The 19,627-nt window shown below is 39.0% G+C and overlaps 2 protein-coding genes across 2 annotated transcripts in view; one reads left to right on the top strand and one right to left on the bottom strand.

The window, feature by feature from the left end:
* The window catches only part of sagb (S-antigen; retina and pineal gland (arrestin) b), a 13,673-nt gene extending 3,884 nt beyond the window's left edge, over positions 1-9,789 (top strand). The window contains exons 6-14 of the mRNA XM_081371580.1: positions 820-879; positions 1,476-1,543; positions 2,652-2,787; positions 3,076-3,160; positions 3,252-3,324; positions 6,606-6,743; positions 6,827-6,919; positions 7,087-7,139; positions 8,768-9,789. Of these exons, the coding sequence (XP_081227706.1) occupies positions 820-879; positions 1,476-1,543; positions 2,652-2,787; positions 3,076-3,160; positions 3,252-3,324; positions 6,606-6,743; positions 6,827-6,908 (642 nt within the window). The 3' untranslated portion in view covers positions 6,909-6,919; positions 7,087-7,139; positions 8,768-9,789. The remainder of the gene's footprint in view (positions 1-819; positions 880-1,475; positions 1,544-2,651; positions 2,788-3,075; positions 3,161-3,251; positions 3,325-6,605; positions 6,744-6,826; positions 6,920-7,086; positions 7,140-8,767) is intronic.
* Positions 9,790-13,976: 4,187 nt separating this feature from the next.
* LOC308694193 (uncharacterized protein) lies at positions 13,977-19,627 on the bottom strand. The gene is made up of 5 exons (XM_081371577.1): positions 19,545-19,627; positions 18,676-18,958; positions 18,508-18,588; positions 15,096-15,176; positions 13,977-15,010 (listed from the first exon to the last, which is right to left on the bottom strand). Exons 1-5 carry the CDS (start codon positions 19,566-19,568, stop codon positions 14,109-14,111), a joined length of 1,371 nt encoding a protein of 456 aa, XP_081227703.1. The 5' UTR covers positions 19,569-19,627; the 3' UTR covers positions 13,977-14,108.

Here is a 19,627-nt window from a genome sequence, read left to right as displayed (position 1 = left end):
TATTTATTATTATTTTTAAATAGACATTGTAAAATAGAATATACTGTTCCCATTTCTTAGTGCTTTAATAGGTTATTTGCGTGATAGGTCAAACGTTTATTACCTGCCTGGTTCAGATTACCCGATTTAGCACGAGCGCAAGTGAGTGAGTGAGTGAGTGTGTGTGTGTGCGTGTGTGTGTGCACGCGAGTGAGTGAGCGAGGGACAGTGAGAGAGAGAGTGTGTGTGTGTGTGTGTGTGCGCGCGAGTGAGTGAGCGAGGGACAGTGAGAGAGTGTGTGTGTGTGTGTGTGTGTGTGTGCGCCCGAGTGAGTGAGCGAGGGACAGTGAGAGTGTGTGTGTGTGTGTGAGTGAGTGAGTGAGCGAGGGACAGTGAGTGTAATGCGAGTGAATGTGTGCGTGTGACGGCACGTGATGACTGGTCGGAAAGCAACGTGTAGTCTGATATGTTTCTTGTCCATGACACGACAAGATTTTAGGAGTCAAAATCGTGTCATTTGACACCGTGACTATCGTAAAAGACACAAAAATCTTGTAATCTGAACCAGGTGTTATTCATCGTGTCAGGCTGTCTGTTGCGATGTGTTCATCGCGCGAATTCATATCGCGAATTCATATCGCGATGACGATGAAAATTCGATGTATCGTTCAGCCCTAATCTGCACTTTAATCTTTCAAACTGCAGACCTTTCACATTCACAAACAGCTTTATTACACACTACATGAAAGATCATATCCAAAAAAGCATAACAGGGGCACTTTAAGTGTGTTTGTGCGGGTTGATGTGTTGTGATTTGTGATTGCGTGTGTTTTCTCTCAGTTTCCAGATAACCTGCCGTGTTCTGTGGCTCTGCAGCCGGCGTCCACTGACCCAGGAAAGGTAAACGGTCTAAAAACACCAGAACCACAAACATTCAGTGTTTTGATACTATTGTAATTTTTATTATTATTTAGAATTTTAGTTGCACTAAATGAAAATGTTTTTTACATTTATTTTATTTAAAGTAAAGCTATATAATTCTGAGGTTTTTTTTAAATACAGATCACGATTCTCCCACGATTCTGAATAGACAACTATTGTAATTTACTAGTAGAGGCTCTAACAAAATGTTTAATTAATTGGAATTTATTACTATTACTTCGGGGTTTTTTTCGGTTGAATAAATGATTCAATGACTCACTCACTCATAGACTTCACACGTTTCATTACTGGATGAATCAGTGTTTTTGAACGAATCTCTTGAATGAATGATTCATGACAAATATATTTTTAACGGTCACTTGACGCCACCTAATGGTATATTGATACAATCTTTATTTGAAGCATCTAGTGAGTGTTTGAATCGAGATCACAATCTTTTAACGATTAATCGTGCAGCTCTAATTTCAAGTAATGGTTTAACTTGTTTAACTATAATAACCTTGGTTTGAAATGTCTAATTAATTGGAGTAAAAGTTGTTGTTGTGTGTGTGCAGCGCTGTGCAGTGGAGTTTGAGGTGAAGGCGTTCTGTGCAGAAAATCAAGATGAAAAAGCCCAAAAGAGGTGAGAAATGTCACAAACGCCAGACCAACAAAAAATCCCCTAAACAAAACCTGATTAATACAATACAATACAAATCACTATTTTAATGCACTGAAATAAAAATGAAAATCAGAAGCCTTGCAGATACTGTGTTGGTTAGTGGTTGAGGCAATTATAATTTTTAAAGGGGTGGTTGATTATGATTTGACTTTTCTAACTTTAGTTAGTGTGTAATGTTGCTGTTTGAGCGTAAACAACATCTGCAAAGTTACAACGCTCAAAGTTCAAAGCAAAGGGAGATATTTGCTTTTACAGAAATCGCTTTTTAAGGACTACAACAAACGGCTGGTAGAGACTACACCACATTCCTCCCGGGTTAGTGACATCACCAACCCTAGAATTTACATAAACCCCGCCCCCTGAACACGATTTATAGATTATCAAGACAGAATATGCTAATCAATGACTAGAAGATAACTACACATCAGCTGCATAAATTCATCAACTAACCGTTCAGAAATGTCCTGTTGCTTCTACATGTTGTCACTTCTTCTCGAGTCTCTCCATCATTGTCTGACTTCGGTTTGAACATAAAAGGCTAAAAGTTTTTGAAATGTTCAGTGCGTGTGTGTGTGAGGTAAAAGGACACAATCTCTTGAAGCTCCGCCCCCTGTGCCAGGAGCAGCAGCTCATTTGCATTTAAAGGAACAGACACAAAAACAGTGTGTTTTTGCTCACCCTCAAAAAGTGACAATTTTAACATGCTATATAAAAATATCTGTGGGGTATTTTGAGCTAAAACTTCACACACACACTCTGGGGACATCAGAGACTTATTTTTCTTCTTGTGAAAATGTCATTATACCAGCCCTTTAATAGACTGTTGTCTCGTTTGAGACCCAGACCATTATAATGTGGTCTTGAGAGCAAAACCACAAGATCAAGACTCCAGCTCTTTACTCTATGAACGCATCTCTCTCTCTCTCTCTCTCTCTCTCTCTCTCTCTCTCTCTCTCTCTCTCTCTCTCTCTCTCTCTCTCTCTCTCTCTCTCTCTCTCTCTCTCTCTCTCTCTCTCTCTCTCTCTCTCTCTCTCTCTCTCTCTCTCTCTCTCTCTCTCTCTTTCTGCAGGAGTACGGTTCGGTTGGCCATCAGAAAGATCCAGTATGCTCCAGATAAAGGCGGCGTGGTCCCGTCGGCTGAGACCACCTGTGAATTTGTGATGTCTGATAAACCACTGCACATGCGTGTCAGTCTGGAGAAAGAGGTGGGACACAGCCATAAACATATAGAGTCAAACCAAAAATTAATCAGACACCAGATATTATTTTTGATTTTTTTTACTAGTGTGTGCAGGACACTATAGTTCATTTATGTAAGTGAGGAGAGCAAAATAAAGTAAACTGTGACATATTATACCCAAATATTCTTCATACAGTGACTACCAGTAACATTTGGGACCAAAAATGATTACATTTTGAATACATTTTGGTTTGACTGTAATGCATATCCAAACATAAATGAATCCATTTAAATCTGCGATTGTGTGTTACAGATATACTACCACGGAGAGATGATCAACATCAGCGTGGAAATTGACAACAGTTCTAACAGGAATGTGAAGGACGTGTCAGTCTCAGGTACATAAACACAGTGCTCACTTTAAACCGATGTACAAGTGTGTGTTTAGTGTGTTACAGTGTGTGTGTGTTCTGTTTCTCCGTATCTCAGTGGAGCAGGTTACTAGTGTGGTGCTTTACTCCAACGACAAATACATCAGTCCTGTGGCCTATGAGGAAACCATGTGAGTACAAGCACACCATTATTACAGTCAGTGATGGCACAGTAATGTCACATGCTCTTATGACATCATAGAATAAATGAGTCCTCATTCTGAGGTGACTGATTCAATCACTCCTCGGCTTCATTGTTTAAGCATAAAAACTCGCACACCGCAGTAGAGTGGATCATTGAGCTGTGTGTTTTCATCCATGTCCTCAGTACTGAATAAAATGTACTGTAAGTGTATGGTCACGACTGATGTTTTTCTTCACCGTTTTGGATGATGGAGATTTTATGTTATTGTTACGTTGCAATAATTAACTTTGTAAATCATAATTATCATGTCACAAAAGATTTCTACTTCAAATAAATGCTGTTCTGTCTAATTATCAGATTATCAAAGATAATCCTGAAAAATAAAATGTATCACAGTTTCCACAGAAATATGAACTGTTTTCAACACTGATAATAATATTAGAATAATGAAATTTGAAAAGGGTCAGTTTGGTTCATTGAGCTTGTCGCAGTGCATTCTGGGAATTACTTCTCCATGAAGAATACATTCATTGCTACTCTTAATACAGGAAAAGAAACATTTTGGAATCTAGATAAGCAGCTCACTAGATCCATAACATTTGGGGAGTGTTACCTTTATGATGTCACTGTGAGAATGGAGTCTTTATGATGTCACTGTCAGAATGGAGTCTTTATGATGTCACTGAGATTGGAGTCTTTATGATGTCACTGTGAGAATGGAATCTTTATGATGTCACAGTCAGAATGGAGTCTTTATGATGTCACTGAGATTGGAGTCTTTATGATGTCACTGTCAGAATGGAATCTTTATGATGTCACTGTTAGATTGGAGTCTTTATGATGTCACTGTCAGAATGGAGTCTTTATGATGTCACGGTCAGAATTTAATCTTTATGATGTCACAGTCAGATTGGAGTCTTTATGATGTCACTGTCAGAATAGAATCTTTATGATGTCACAGTCAGAATGGAGTCTTTATGATGTCACAGTCAGATTGGAGTCTTTATGATGTCACTGTCAGAATGGAGTCTTTATGATGTCACTGTCAGATTGGAGTCTTTATGATGTCACTGTCAGAATGGAGTCTTTATGATGTCACAGTCAGAATGGAATCTTTATGATGTCACAGTCAGAATGGAATCTTTATGATGTCACTGAGATTGGAGTCTTTATGATGTCACTGTCAGAATGGAATCTTTATGATGTCTCTGTCAGATTGGAGTCTTTATGATGTCACTGTCAGAATGGAGTCTTTATGATGTCACTGTCAGATTGGAGTCTTTATGATGTCACAGTCAGAATGGAATCTTTATGATGTCACTGTCAGAATAGAATCTTTATGATGACACAGTCAGATTGGAGTCTTTATGATGTCACTGTCAGATTGGAGTCTTTATGATGTCACTGTCAGAATGGAGTCTTTATGATGTCACTGTCAGAATGGAGTCTTTATGATGTCACAGTCAGAATGGAATCTTTATGATGTCACTGTCAGAATGGAATCTTTATGATGTCACTGTCAGAATAGAATCTTTATGATGACAGTCAGATTGGAGTCTTTATGATGTCACTGTCAGACTGGAGTCTTTATGATGTCACTGTCAGAATGGAATCTTTATGATGTCACTGTCAGATTGGAGTCTTTATGATGTCACAGTCAGATTGGAGTCTTTATGATGTCACTGTCAGATTGGAGTCTTTATGATGTCACTGTCAGATTGGAGTCTTTATGATGTCACTGAGAATGGAGTCTTTATGATGTCACTGAGAATGGAGTCTTTATGATGTCACTGAGAATGGAATCTTTATGATGTCACTGAGAATGGAATCTTTATGATGTCACTGTCAGATTGGAGTCTTTATGATGTCACAGTCAGATTGGAGTCTTTATGATGTCACTGTCAGATTGGAGTCTTTATGATGTCACTGTCAGATTGGAGTCTTTATGATGTCACTGTCAGATTGGAGTCTTTATGATGTCACTGAGAATGGAATCTTTATGATGTCACTGTCAGATTGGAGTCTTTATGATGTCACTGAGAATGGAGTCTTTATGATGTCACTGTCAGATTGGAGTCTTTATGATGTCACTGTCAGAATGGAATCTTTATGATGTCACTGTCAGATTGGAGTCTTTATGATGTCACAGTCAGAATGGAATCTTTATGATGTCACTGTCAGATTGGAGTCTTTATGATGTCACTGTCAGAATAAAATCTTTATGATGTCACTGTCAGATTGGAGTCTTTATGATGTCACTGAGAATGGAATCTTTATGATGTCACTGTCAGATTGGAGTATATGATGTCACGGTCAGATTGGAGTCTTTATGATGTCACTGTCAGATTGGAGTCTTTATGATGTCACTGTCAGATTGGAGTCTTTATGATGTCACTGAGAATGGAATCTTTATGATGTCACTGTCAGATTGGAGTCTATGATGTCACGGTCAGATTGGAGTCTTTATGATGTCACTGAGAATGGAATCTTTATGATGTCACTGTCAGATTGGAGTCTTTATGATGTCACAGTCAGAATGGAATCTTTATGATGTCACTGAGATTGGAGTCTTTATGATGTCACTGTCAGATTGGAGTCTTTATGATGTCACTGTCAGATTGGAGTCTTTATGATGTCACGGTCAGATTGGAGTCTTTATGATGTCACTGAGAATGGAATCTTTATGATGTCACTGTCAGAATGGAATCTTTATGATGTCTCTGTCAGATTGGAGTCTTTATGATGTCACAGTCAGAATGGAATCTTTATGATGTCACTGAGATTGGAGTCTTTATGATGTCACTGTCAGATTGGAGTCTTTATGATGTCACTGTCAGATTGGAGTCTTTATGATGTCACTGTCAGATTGGAGTCTTTATGATGTCACGGTCAGATTGGAGTCTTTATGATGTCACTGAGAATGGAATCTTTATGATGTCACTGTCAGATTGGAGTCTTTATGATGTCACGGTCAGATTGGAGTCTTTATGATGTCACTGAGAATGGAATCTTTATGATGTCACTGTCAGATTGGAGTCTTTATGATGTCACAGTCAGAATGGAATCTTTATGATGTCACTGAGATTGGAGTCTTTATGATGTCACTGTCAGATTGGAGTCTTTATGATGTCACTGTCAGATTGGAGATTTTATGATGTCACTGTGAGAGTGTTACATTAATGTATCGTAATTTTGTAACATTTGTCTTGTTTATGATGTAACAGTACACAATAAGTGTGGTAAACTGATTAAACGGGTGTGTAACAGGGACACTGTGCCCGCTGGCACCAGTCTGAAGAAGGTGTACAGTCTCTGTCCTCTACTGGGCAATAACCGGGAGAGACATGGACTCGCTCTGGACGGAAAACTGAAGCATGAGGACACTAACCTGGCCTCCTCTAGCATGTGAGTGCGGATCATTCGCCATCTAAACTTGGATATCTGAATGTTTCAGCCCTGATGTTTCTTCATCTCACTGTTCTCCTCAGCGTGAAGGACGAGGTTTTGAAGGAGATTCTGGGCATGTTGGTGGCCTACAGGGTGGTGGTGAAGTGTAATGCAGCGGGGTGAGTGAACGCCAGGTTAGGTTCAGTGTCGCTTCATATCTGTGTGTCGAGGAAAGGCCTTGCTAATGACTTTATTTCTGCTCTCTTACAGCGTCGTTGGATCCAGGTGAGTTTTGATTGGTGTAGTTTTCTCAACCTTTGAGTGTGTAAGTGTGTAAGGTGCAATCGTGTGTGTGTTTCAGTGAGGTTGCTGTGGAGGTTCCCTTCAAACTCATGCATCCCAAACCTGATCCAGGTGAGCACACTGACAAAAGAAAAAGAAAAAAAGAGTGTATATATATATATATATCACATAAAATAATGTATATATCATGCAAAAACTTAATAATAACCTATGTCATGCCATTTTGAGTGCAGAAATTGTACGTGTTTCTTACCCATTTAGTTCATGCATGACTGATAAATATGCATCACAAGTTTATTTATGTTAAAACAGTGTAATTTAAATGCATGGACACTTTTGTGTGCAATTCAAAAGCATAAATATTTAATTAAGAGTACCTACATTTTTTTGTGTGATTTTACAGCTATAATGATTGCAAAATATCCATTGGCTCCTAAAAAAACCCTCAGTTTGTTAATAGCAAATGCACATACAGTAGTAATACAGTACATGGAGCCAATTCCACTTACAGGAACTACATCAGTAATGAATATTAGAATAGAAGTATCTGCTAAAGGACCATAACATATAGAGAAGAAATGATATACAATAGCTCTCATATTAACTTCCATGCATTACTGTAACCATGAGTGTCAACTATCTTCTTGGGTCATAAACAGCATGATGATTCATAAGTGATCATAACCATAAACCAAACTTCACACAACTCACGACAGTAATAGAGTCTGATGTAAGCATTAATGATGCTATACTCTGATATGCATAAAACCTTCTAGCACACATATATTGGGTAAAATGGTCAGCTCATATAATTCTGAATTTGTTTGGGATTAGAAGACAATTCATTAATGTTATCAATTTAACTGCATCAGATCAGAGCGAATTTGGAGCTGAATTGAGCTGTATGATCACGACACTAAAAAACAAGTGAATTTTTGAAGTGTAAATAGTATTATCTTTTAAAACATACTCCAATAATCTTCGTTCATTAATCAAAAATCATTTTTTTACTGTGTAGAGCAGCTTTGAACCCATTTAATAATTGAACTGAATTGAAACAACACTGAACATAAACCATAGAGCCGCTTTACAGCTGAACTTGAATTGGTTTCATAACTGATGAATTTCACATGTTGTATAAAGCGCTGTATATATGACTTGCCTTGATGATAACTGAATGTTGTCTGCTTTATTCTCTCCCTGTTCTCCTCCTCCTAAAGAGAGGTAAGAATGTCACTCTTGTGTGTTTCCCAGTGCAATAGTCCATTGTTAGGGTGTATATTCAGCGGGGTTCGTGATACCGCTTATGCTAAATGTGCTGTAATATAAAACCCTACATATAGAGTCCTCGTGTCTCTGATTCCACGTGTTCGTTGCACAATGTCTGGTGTACACTTCCCAACAACACACACACTCTTGAGATGATAAACGATCCGCGTTGGCTCTGGGAAAGGAAAGTTATATCGCCGATATCAGAGTCCGATCTAAATGCGATCCCGTCTCTTGTGTAGAGCCCCAGTTTAACGTCGTTCTTTGAGTAAATCTGTTGTTACTGTTCAATAGAAACACTTTTATGACATCAAAACAAGGGTGTGTGTGTCGTTGACATAAAACACCTTTGTTCCTGTTTTCTGATTTAGTGCTCCTCTTCATCTCTACATCAGCCTTTTACGTTGATTGAGTTTCTTGTGTCTCTTTGTGTGATTTTAACGCTTGTGTGTGTGTGTGTGTGTGTTCAGTGAAGACACAACTGACCTGGTGTTCGAGGAGTTTAAACGCTCTTATCTGAAAGGAATCATCGGCGATGATGACGACTCTCCGGCTGAGCCTTGAGAGCCTTCTCCACGGACGACACGTATATAAGTGTTTAATGCCGGCAGAATCGTGCATATAAAGATTCATAAGCATTAGTGGATGCATGTTGAGATTTGTAGATGATGTAATGTGTTTTAATGCGAGAACTTTTAAGCCAGGTACGAAAAACAAACTGGCCGATAATCATCTATTCACTGCTAATAATTATATACACTCTTAAATGGAAAGTTCTATGCAACTCTGTCAGGCGCTTCATATATAGAAAATTCCCATCATGGGATCATTTTATGAATTTACTTTAAATTAAACGACTCATAAAAATAGTTTATAACTTTAAACATAGATGTATTATACAATAATTTAAGATCTTATTATAATTTAAGAGAACCCTTTTTGAAGAGTGTAAATTTTAGTTAAATTGATCACAGTTGCTTAACATTTGCATTTTGATGCACAAGATGTTTTTGAACCATAAAATAAAGCAGTTCATCTAAAATAAACCTTGTTCCAAGTGTGAACTCAGTTAAAAAGCTTCTTCCTAGAATACTAAAAATATAAATCTAGAGCTTTCCATAAGGAAAAACTGATATACAGTACATAATTTGTCACAAATGGATGTTTAACCAATTATTTTGCAGTGAACATTTTAAAGAGGTAAATTCTGTTGTTATTTGCTCTGTAAATGCTTTGAGCTAAAATATAACTATGTTTGCTGTTGGCAAACATGATCTCTATACCAAAAGAGCAAAAGACTGGATATTTTCATTGAATCCATCATTACAGAACTGTTACTGAAGCCTGTAACGTATAACACGTGATAAAGTCTTGTAACATTAGTTTAAATAACGCCACAAGTTAACATACAACTGTGCTATTGCTTTGTGTGTTGAACTGCTAGACTTTAATGCATGTTTAAATCAAATAAAAAAAAAGTGCTGTTTTACACAATTGTTGCGTCGTGTCAAATGCGTCAAATGCTTATTTGAATGTTGTTTTTAGTATAATGTAGAAATTATAGAAACATGTTACAGTCAGGTCTGAGGACCGCTGAGTTGCTGACTACTGTTTCAAAAGCAAGGCTGGTCTTATTTTTCCATGCCGAATAAGCCATTTCTTGTGAATGTGCGATATTTCCTATTCATTCAACACTATAGGTAAATAAGTAGAAGAATGACAAAGTACTGTTTGCACTACAAACCAGTGTGTTTCAGATTATAATAAATTTAACTAATACAATAACAAAATGCCAGTTTGGAAAATCTAGCTGCATAACTGACTGAAATAATGGAAAGCATAATTCCATTGTCCAAAATCAATGGGTCTTTTGAATGAGTTTTTGGTTAAATGCCTGAAATAAGGTTTGTGATTAACACAAGTTTAAGATGTTTTCACGTTATTCTACGACATAGAATACATCTTAAAGGCAATTGCTAATAAGTGGGTAAATGGCACTACAAATGTCGTCTGAAACTTTAAAGGGGAACTATTATGCCTCTTTTTACAAGATGTAATGTTAGTCTCAGGTTCCCCATAATGTGTCTGTGAAGTTTCAGCTCAAAATGCCCCACAGATATTTGATTGTACCATGCTGTAAATGCCTATTTTTAATGGAAGGAAAAACATGCTGCTTTCGTGCATGTCTCTTTAAATGCAAATGAGCTGCTGCTCCCCGCCCCCTTTCCAGGAGAGGGCGGAGCCTGCTAGAACATCACGATCACTCTCATGACATTGTAGTTCTTCATCAGCATGAAAGTTTATTATCTACATGCGTTTTAAAGCCATATCAGTCTAAACTTCTGATATATGGTTCTCTTTCACATCTTATTGCACTTAAACTGTCAAATACACACAAGGTTATGTCAAAAACACACAAAGTTCTCATAAATTCAAGTATAAAAGTGAAAGCAGTGCAATATACAGTACCTACTGCTATATATGCTGTTAATATGAAACAAACAACAAAAGAAAAACAGAAAATCACTCACTGCTCTTGACTGAATAACTTCAGAAACTTTAATAAGAATACATTTCTAACTTGAATGCTGCTGTGTTCAGCTCACTCAGGGGCGGAGCTAAGCTAATAGGGCGGAGTTCATCAGCAGTCATGGGCGTGGCCTGTTACCATGTGATGTCACATTGGAGCACATCCCTGAATGGCTCATTTTGAGACACTGTTTCAGATTTATGTGGATAGATTTTTTACCATGTACAATGTGTACATGCACTGTGGAAATATTTTCAAAAACAATATAAAAGTGAATTTTGCATAATAGGCCCCCTTTAAACATTGACAAACAAGAAAACTCTGCTCTCAAGTCTGCTTTTACAGCCTTGGTGGGTTTAAACTTGAAGATTTTAAATAAAGATTTGTCTGAATCGTAGTAGTCCGAAAATCCTAGTTTTTGTTGAGGAAACCAAGGTGAGGCTAACTTGCCCTGCAAATATACATCATCCCATGCAGCACTCTGTTGTATTTGAAAATTGCTAAATGAGATATTTTAATAAAAATATTATTTAACAGGTCATGGATATAATAAATAAAAAAACGCACACAAAAAGTCAGATTATAGAATAGTTTAAAATTTATTGGAAGTATAAGGGTAATCAACACACAGAACATGAGCATGAACACCATTGTTGTTTTTTTCATGTTGTGTCATATTGTTGCAGGGTGGTTGCTAAAATTCACAGCGCCCCAGACAACATTTTTATGGATGGGCCCCCTCTTCCCCGCCCCGATGTGTAAAGGCAACACCGTAACAGGTTCCCCATCATATTGCTGTGTGTCTGAATAATCCAAACTCAAAAGATATAAGCCCTATGTAAAAAGACTCTCTCTCTCTCTAACAGGTGTTTAACACTTTTATTGTGTAAGACAACACCTCTCTTCTCTCCGCTTACCTATTCTAAGACACATGCAAACCATCCCAGCTTTCCTGTTCTCATTCCCATTTTTGCTCTTATCCTCAGTGTGTGTCTCCTCTGAATAGCTGGGAGGATGATATAACAGCTGATTGGTGTGTTCCTGCTCATTTTACATTCTTTACAAACATCTGTGTCAGGGGAGCAAGCTCCCGACTGATCTACACGGGAGGTTATAATACACTTAATCAAGTTACAAGACACGCACTGTAAATAAACACCGATCACATTCACCTGGACTAATTCATTCCGATCATGAGAAAGAGAAGGCTCTTCTTTCAGCCGAAGGTTCACTTCTACATGCAAACTACATAGAGTTGGTCTTAAAATAGAATCTATGTGTAATGTAAAATATTACAGAAATGCTAAGAGTTAGGTGGAAGAGTGGATCTTTTTAGAGGCTCGTTAGAGGACAAAATCATTTGGTTAAGAGTTCAGGGCGTGGGTCTAGAACGTAGGGTGTAGGTTTAGGGGTGTAGTTAGAAGTTTGGGGGAAAATTTTGAATGTTGGGTGTAGGTCAATTCCACATATTTTTTTTTCAATTACGCATGAAGTTCATTTGCTTAATCATTTTAAACCAACGGGTTTCCTCGCTTTTTAAAAGTTAAGTCAATTGATCACTATTTATAGTTTAGAATGTTGGGTTTAGTTTTAGAATGTTGGGTGTAGGTTTAGAATGTTGGGTTTAGGTTTAGAATGTTGGGTGTAGGTCTAGGGAGTAGATAAATGTTTGGGTTTAGAATGTTGGGTGTAGGTTTAGAATGTTGGGTGTAGGTTTAGAATGTTGGGTTTAGGTCTAGGTAGTAGATAGATGTTTGGGTTTAGAATTTTGGGCGTAGGTTTAGGAGTGTAGTTAGAATGTTGGGTTTAGGTTTAGAATGTTGGGTTTAGGTTTAGAATGTAAAACAAATCGGCCAAGCCAAAAAATGGCAAAATATTTAGTGGTCTTTTAATGGTCTTATCCATTTTAATCCCAAATCACTGGTCAGGAAATTAGCAATTGCACAAATACTGTAGATAAAGTAACTTAGCACAGAATTGCCCTCCCCAACTTGCAGACAGATTTTTTGCCAGAAGAAGAAAAGTCAATGTTGTTCCACTCAATGTTAATGGCTTCAAAAAGTTCATGAAAATGTCTCTCAGTTGGTTTGAGTTTAATGTGATACAAAATATTCACTATAGGGTTAAAAAAATTGGACTCTGACCAAGGTTAAAACACGAGCTTGATGGACTTGTTCTCAAGCCACTTCTTGGTTGCATTTGCAATTTGAGCAGGAGCATTGAAAAATAACATCTGATCATTCCTCTTTAGGGCACAACTTTTTGTGGATTTGTGGGAAGCAAGCCATTCTGCAATATTCTCATGTACTCCAAAGCATTAAATGACTTTTCACAGTGAAGCAGCAGCTAAACTGACACTTTTCCTCCATGCTTCACTGTGGTGGAGAGGCATGCATCATTATATTTCTCAGCATCTCTCCGGAGCATCACCATGCAACTCATTTCATTGTGATTCATGACTCCACAACAATTTCCCATAGTCTGCCAAAAACTTAACTCGGTCTTTGATGACAGCAATGACTTTTAAGTACAGCATTTGCTTAAATTTGGCTTATTTCCTGACCAAAAATTTGTGGTTAAGACAATTAAAAGCTTAGAGTTTAACCAATTTGGGCGTGATCCATTTTTTTTGCCCAGGAGTGTAGGTCTAGTGTGTAGTTAAAAGTTTGAGTGGAAGTTTAGAATGTTGGGGGTAGGTTTAGGAGCGTAGTTAGAAGTTTGGGTTAAGAATGTTGGTTGTAGGTTTAGGAGTGTAGTTAGAAATGTGCATGAAAGTTTAGAATTCTGGCTGTGGGTTAATAAGACAGGGTGCAGGTCTAAGGAGTAGATAAGAGTTTAGGTTTAACTGTTGGGTAGGTCTAGTGTAGTTAAAAGTTTTGGGTGAAAGTTAAGAATGTTGGGTGTAGGTTAATGAACAGGGTGCAGGTCTAGGGAGTAGATACATTTTTTTTCGGTTTAGATTTTTGGGTGTAGGTTAAGAGTTTGGGTGTAAGTCTAGGCCATGGGTTGCCAAACCTGCTCCTGGAGGGCTGCCTTCTTGCAAACTTTAGTTCCAATCCTGCTGCAACACACCTGCATGCTACCTGAGCACCTCGATTAGCTGCTTCAGGTACATTTAATACGGGTTGGAGCTAAACTCTGCAGAATGGTAGCCATCCAGGAGCAGGGTTATCTACCCCTGGTCTAGGCTGTAGATAAACATTTGGGTGCTGGTTTAGAATGTAGGGGTTGTTAAAGAGTTTAAGGTGTAGGTTAAGAGCGTAGGGTACAGATGTGGATCTTTACGGATCTATAATTCCCCAGCTGATATCTGTCTCGGGGAACTCTCGCGGGGTAGTAAAATCTCTTCCAAACATGTCATCACATCTGTCTGGGTACAACAGAAACCCGCTGAATGTGCTGCTGGACTCAACGCCGGTGTACATGCCGTTAGTGGTGCTGTCTTTCACCTGCACCCACACCCAGTCACCCTGACTCAGACTCAGCACCACCTGCTGAGAGGCGGTGTTCATTTCCACTGGCGTAGTTGTCCTCACCATGGCCTCAAAGTTGAGGAAGAGTCCGACCTTTAGCATACGGGTGGACACTTGCAGATTGTAGCTAAACACGTAGGTTCCGTTAACAGGGGCGGTGTAGACGCCATTGTCAGGGCTGTAGTGCTGGTTTACATTGTAGATGACACGTTTAAAAGGCACTGGGCGGTTCGGTAGAGGATTGGAGGTGATTAAAGCAGCGGAGAAAGCAGATTGCACGGCAGGTGAGCAAGGTCCAGGCACACCCATCATTCCCATATCTCCCTGATTACCTTTAGGTCCTGTGGTTCCATTCGGACCCTGCGGCCCTGTCAAACCAATTTCTCCCTTATCACCCTTATCACCCTTTTGACCCTGGGCTCCTGGAGCACCATCGCTACAATTACATAAGCCCTGAAGACCTTGGTCACCCTTCTGCCCTGATTCACCTGGAATGCCAGGGACGCCTGACACACCTGGATCGCCCTTCAGTCCTTTGGGACCGGGGTCTCCAGCCAGCCCAGGTAACCCACGTGCACCTACAGGGCCAGGAAGACCCGGTGCACCATCCGCCCCTGGTATGGGCTCACAGGTTGCCGGGCACTGACCGTCTTCTCCCTTTGGACCCTGATCTCCCGTGGGACCATCCAGACCACGGTCACCCTTGTCACCTGAGAAGCACGTATGCAAACATGGTCACCAGGGGCAGTGATAGACATTGTGTGAATGTTAATACATTAATGAAGTTTCACTGACCTTTCATCCCCCTGTCTCCTTTCGGTCCTGAAAATCCAGTGGGACCAGTGTCACCTTTATCTCCAATATCACCTTTTTCACCTGCGACGATTGACACAATTAATTTAAATTAGCACCAGTGTTGGATAATAACTAGCTATCCAATGTTCTCAATGATCTGCTTAAGCTTATGATGCTTTTGGTAAATGCATCCCAGATTAATCCACCTTCTTTTTAACATAAGAGCGGGTGCAGCCATTCTTAACTTGAATATTAAAGGCTTCCAGTGTCATCCACTAATTTTAGCTGTACAGAAAGTCTGTTTTGCTGCTTGCAAACTGGTATATTCCTAATCTCTAAATCTACACCCAACATTTTAAACTTTCACCCAAACTTCTAACTACACTCCTAAGCCTACACCCAACATTCTAAACCCAAACTTCGCTCCTAAACCTACACCCAACATTCTAAACCCAAACTTCTAACTACGCTCCTAAACCAACACCTAACATTCTAAACCCAAACTTCTGACTACTCTCCTAAACCTACACCCAACATTCTAAACCCAAACTTCTGACTACTCTCCTAAACCTACACCCAACATTCTAAACCCAAACTTCTAACTACGCTCCTAAACATACACCCAACATTCTAAACCCAAACTTCTAACTACACTCCTAAACATACACCCAACATTCTAAACCCAAACTTCTAACTACACTCCTAAACATACACCCAACATTCTAAACCCAAACTTCTGACTACTCTCCTAAACCTACACCCAACATTCTAAACCCAAACTTCTGACTACTCTCCTAAACCTACACCCAACATTTTAAACCCAAACTTCTAACTACGCTCCTAAACATACACCCAACATTCTAAACCCAAACTTCTAACTACACTCCTAAACATACACCCAACATTCTAAACCCAAACTTCTAACTACTCTCCTAAACCTACACCCAACATTCTAAACCCAAACTTCTAACTACTCTCCTAAACCTACACCCAACATTCTAAACCCAAACTTCTAACTACGCTCCTAAACCTACACCCAACATTCTAAACCCAAACTTCTAACTACGCTCCTAAACCTACACCCAACATTCTAAACCCAAACTTCTAACTACGCTCATAAACCTACACCCAACATTCTAAACCCAAACTTCTAACTACGCTCATAAACCTACACCCAACATTCTAAACCCAAACTTCTAACTACACTCCTAAGCCTACACCCAACATTCTAAACCCAAACTTCTAACTACTCTCCTAAGCCTACACCCAACATTCTAAACCCAAACTTCTAACTACGCTCATAAACCTACCCCCAACATTCTAAACCCAAACTTCTAACTACGCTCCTAAACATACACCCAACATTCTAAACCCAAACTTCTAACTACGCTCCTAAACCTACACCCAACATTCTAAACCCAAACTTCTAACTACACTCCTAAACCTACACCCAACATTCTAAACCCAAACTTCTAACTACGCTCCTAAACATACACCCAACATTCTAAACCCAAACTTCTAACTACGCTCCTAAACCTACACCCAACATTCTAAACCCAAACTTCTAACTACGCTCCTAAACCTACACCCAACATTCTAAACCCAAACTTCTAACTACGCTCATAAACCTACACCCAACATTCTAAACCCAAACTTCTAACTACGCTCCTAAACCTACACCCAACATTCTAAACCCAAACTTCTAACTACACTCCTAAGCCTACACCCAACATTCTAAACCCAAACTTCTAACTACTCTCCTAAGCCTACACCCAACATTCTAAACCCAAACTTCTAACTACTCTCCTAAACCTACCCCCAACATTCTAAACCCAAACTTCTAACTACGCTCATAAACCTACACCCAACATTCTAAACCCAAATTTCTAACTACGCTCCTAAACCTACACCCAACATTCTAAACCCAAACTTCTAACTACACTCCTAAACATACACCCAACATTCTAAACCCAAACTTCTAACTACTCTCCTAAACCTACACCCAACATTCTAAACCCAAACTTCTAACTACTCTCCTAAACCTACACCCAACATTCTAAACCCAAACTTCTAACTACACTCCTAAACCTACACCCAACATTCTAAACCCAAACTTCTAACTACGCTCCTAAACATACACCCAACATTCTAAACCCAAACTTCTAACTACGCTCCTAAACCTACACCCAACATTCTAAACCCAAACTTCTAACTACGCTCCTAAACCTACACCCAACATTCTAAACCCAAACTTCTAACTACGCTCCTAAGCCTACACCCAACATTCTAAACCCAAACTTCTAACTACTCTCCTAAGCCTACACCCAACATTCTAAACCCAAACTTCTAACTACTCTCCTAAACCTACACCCAACATTCTAAACCCAAACTTCTAACTACGCTCCTAAACCTACACCCAACATTCTAAACCCAAACTTCTAACTACGCTCATAAACCTACACCCAACATTCTAAACCCAAACTTCTAACTACGCTCCTAAACCTACACCCAACATTCTAAACCCAAACTTCTAACTACTCTCCTAAGCCTACACCCAACATTCTAAACCCAAACTTCTAACTACTCTCCTAAACCTACACCCAACGTTCTAAACCCAAACTTCTAACTACTCTCCTAAACCTACACCCAACGTTCTAAACCCAAACTTCTAACTACGCTCCTAAACCTACCCCCAACATTCTAAACCCAAACTGCTAACTACTCTCCTAAACCTACACCCAACATTCTAAACCCAAACTTCTAACTACCCTCCAAAACCAACACCCAACATTCTAAACCCAAACTTCTAACTACTCTCCTAAACCAACACCCAACATTCTAAACCCAAACTTCTAACTACACTCCTAAACCTACACCCAACATTCTAAACCCAAACTTCTAACTACACTCCTAAACCTACACCCAACATTCTAAACCCAAACTTCTAACTACGCTCCAAAACCTACACCCAACATTCTAAACCCAAACTTCTAACTACGCTCCAAAACCTACACCCAACATTCTAAACCCAAACTTCTAACTACGCTCCTAAACATACACCCAACATTCTAAACCCAAACTTCTAACTACGCTCCTAAACCTACACCCAACATTCTAAAATTTCACTCAAAATTTTAACTATATGGGCAAAAAAATGGACCAACCCCAAAATGGTTGAACACTAAGCTTTTAATTATCAAAAATGCACTTTGTTTATTATTTTAGTCATTTGCATATAGCGGCAAATTAATTCAGAAGTCTCACACATTCCCAGGAAACAAACTTTTTGGAATTAACTGCTAGTTAAGTGTGTAGCTTCACCGTAATTTAACTACTTATGCAGTGAGTTAGCTCCCCCAACACTGATGCACACACATTCATACTGAAGTAAAATGCATAGTACGAGTCTCACCCTTTATGCCAGGACGTCCTGTGAATCCTGGACGACCGGGTAACCCAGTGAGCCCTCTTGGACCTGGACTACCAGAAGCTCCTGTGAGTAGCAGATTCGGTTAGTAAAACCCTTGACAATATGAAACCAACAGAGAAAATACAATGGAGTTTAACTTTGTGTCTGTACCATTCAGTCCGCGGTCGCCTCTGTCTCCTTTCTGGCCTCTATTTCCGGAGCAAGCGGAGCAGATGCAGTACCAGGGCACCTGGTCCGCAGTGGGTGGAACCGGAGCATCCAGAATCATCTGACAATAGGATAAATCAGGCTCCGCTGCTCCCGAAGAGAATGGTGGCACCATTGAAGAGTTGTCAGTAGGCTGTAATCCTAACGACGTACCGCGGAAGTCAGGAACTAAAGCACACTGTCCGAAAGACAGACAAACCAACACCCCAACAATACTCCTCATGTCCTATAGACAAAAAAATAGAGTTAAATCTAGTTTAAAAAGCACGTCTCACAATAACAAGAGTCAAGAATGTTTCATTTCAGTCGTTGGAACACTCTTAAAGATAAAGGTTCTTTATTGACATTGATGGTTCCATGAAGAACCTTTCCATTCCACAAAAAGGTTCTTTAGATTTTTAAAATGTTCTTTTGGAACCTTTATACACTCTAAAAAGTGATCAGTTGACTTAACTAAAAAAAAATTGCGTTAAAATTATTAAGTAAATAAACTTCATGCTTAAAATAAATTAAGTAATGTGGAATTGTCAAGTTCACATAACTTAATTTTTTACGGGTTTACTAAATTTTTTTAAGTAAGTGAACCAAACACTTTTAGTGAAGTTTGGTTACAAGCAGGTGATTTAAGCAAATTTGACTTGGCAAACACCACTGATAAATGTACTCATTAACTCATTTTACTTTAAAGTAAAGCAAAGTCAAAGGAACAATACAGAAAAAGACACTATCTAGCATTGTGAGTAACTATTTCACGCTCATCAATAAACTGCAATCACCAGACAGACAGACAGCGAGACAGATTGATCACCCACCATGTTCCAGTGATGCAGCATCATGCTCTTCCTCAGTGTGTGAAAAAATCTCTGATGTCCAATCGACTTATCTTATATCTTAT

Source organism: Scardinius erythrophthalmus (assembly GCF_964197995.2).
Source record: "Scardinius erythrophthalmus genome assembly, chromosome: 7".
NCBI classification, from domain to species: domain Eukaryota; kingdom Metazoa; phylum Chordata; class Actinopteri; order Cypriniformes; family Leuciscidae; genus Scardinius; species Scardinius erythrophthalmus.
Note: the sequence above shows the minus strand (reverse complement) of the source record. Positions and strands in the feature narration are given on the sequence as shown.

Coding starts and splice junctions, on each gene's coding strand:
- LOC308694193 (XM_081371577.1), bottom strand. CDS start 19,568: ATGATGCTGCATCACTGGAACATG. Junction 18,589..18,675: donor AGGCGACCGCGGACTGAATG/GTACAGACACAA, acceptor TGCTACTCACAG/GAGCTTCTGGTAGTCCAGGT. Junction 15,177..18,507: donor AGGACGTCCTGGCATAAAGG/GTGAGACTCGTA, acceptor CAATCGTCGCAG/GTGAAAAAGGTGATATTGGA.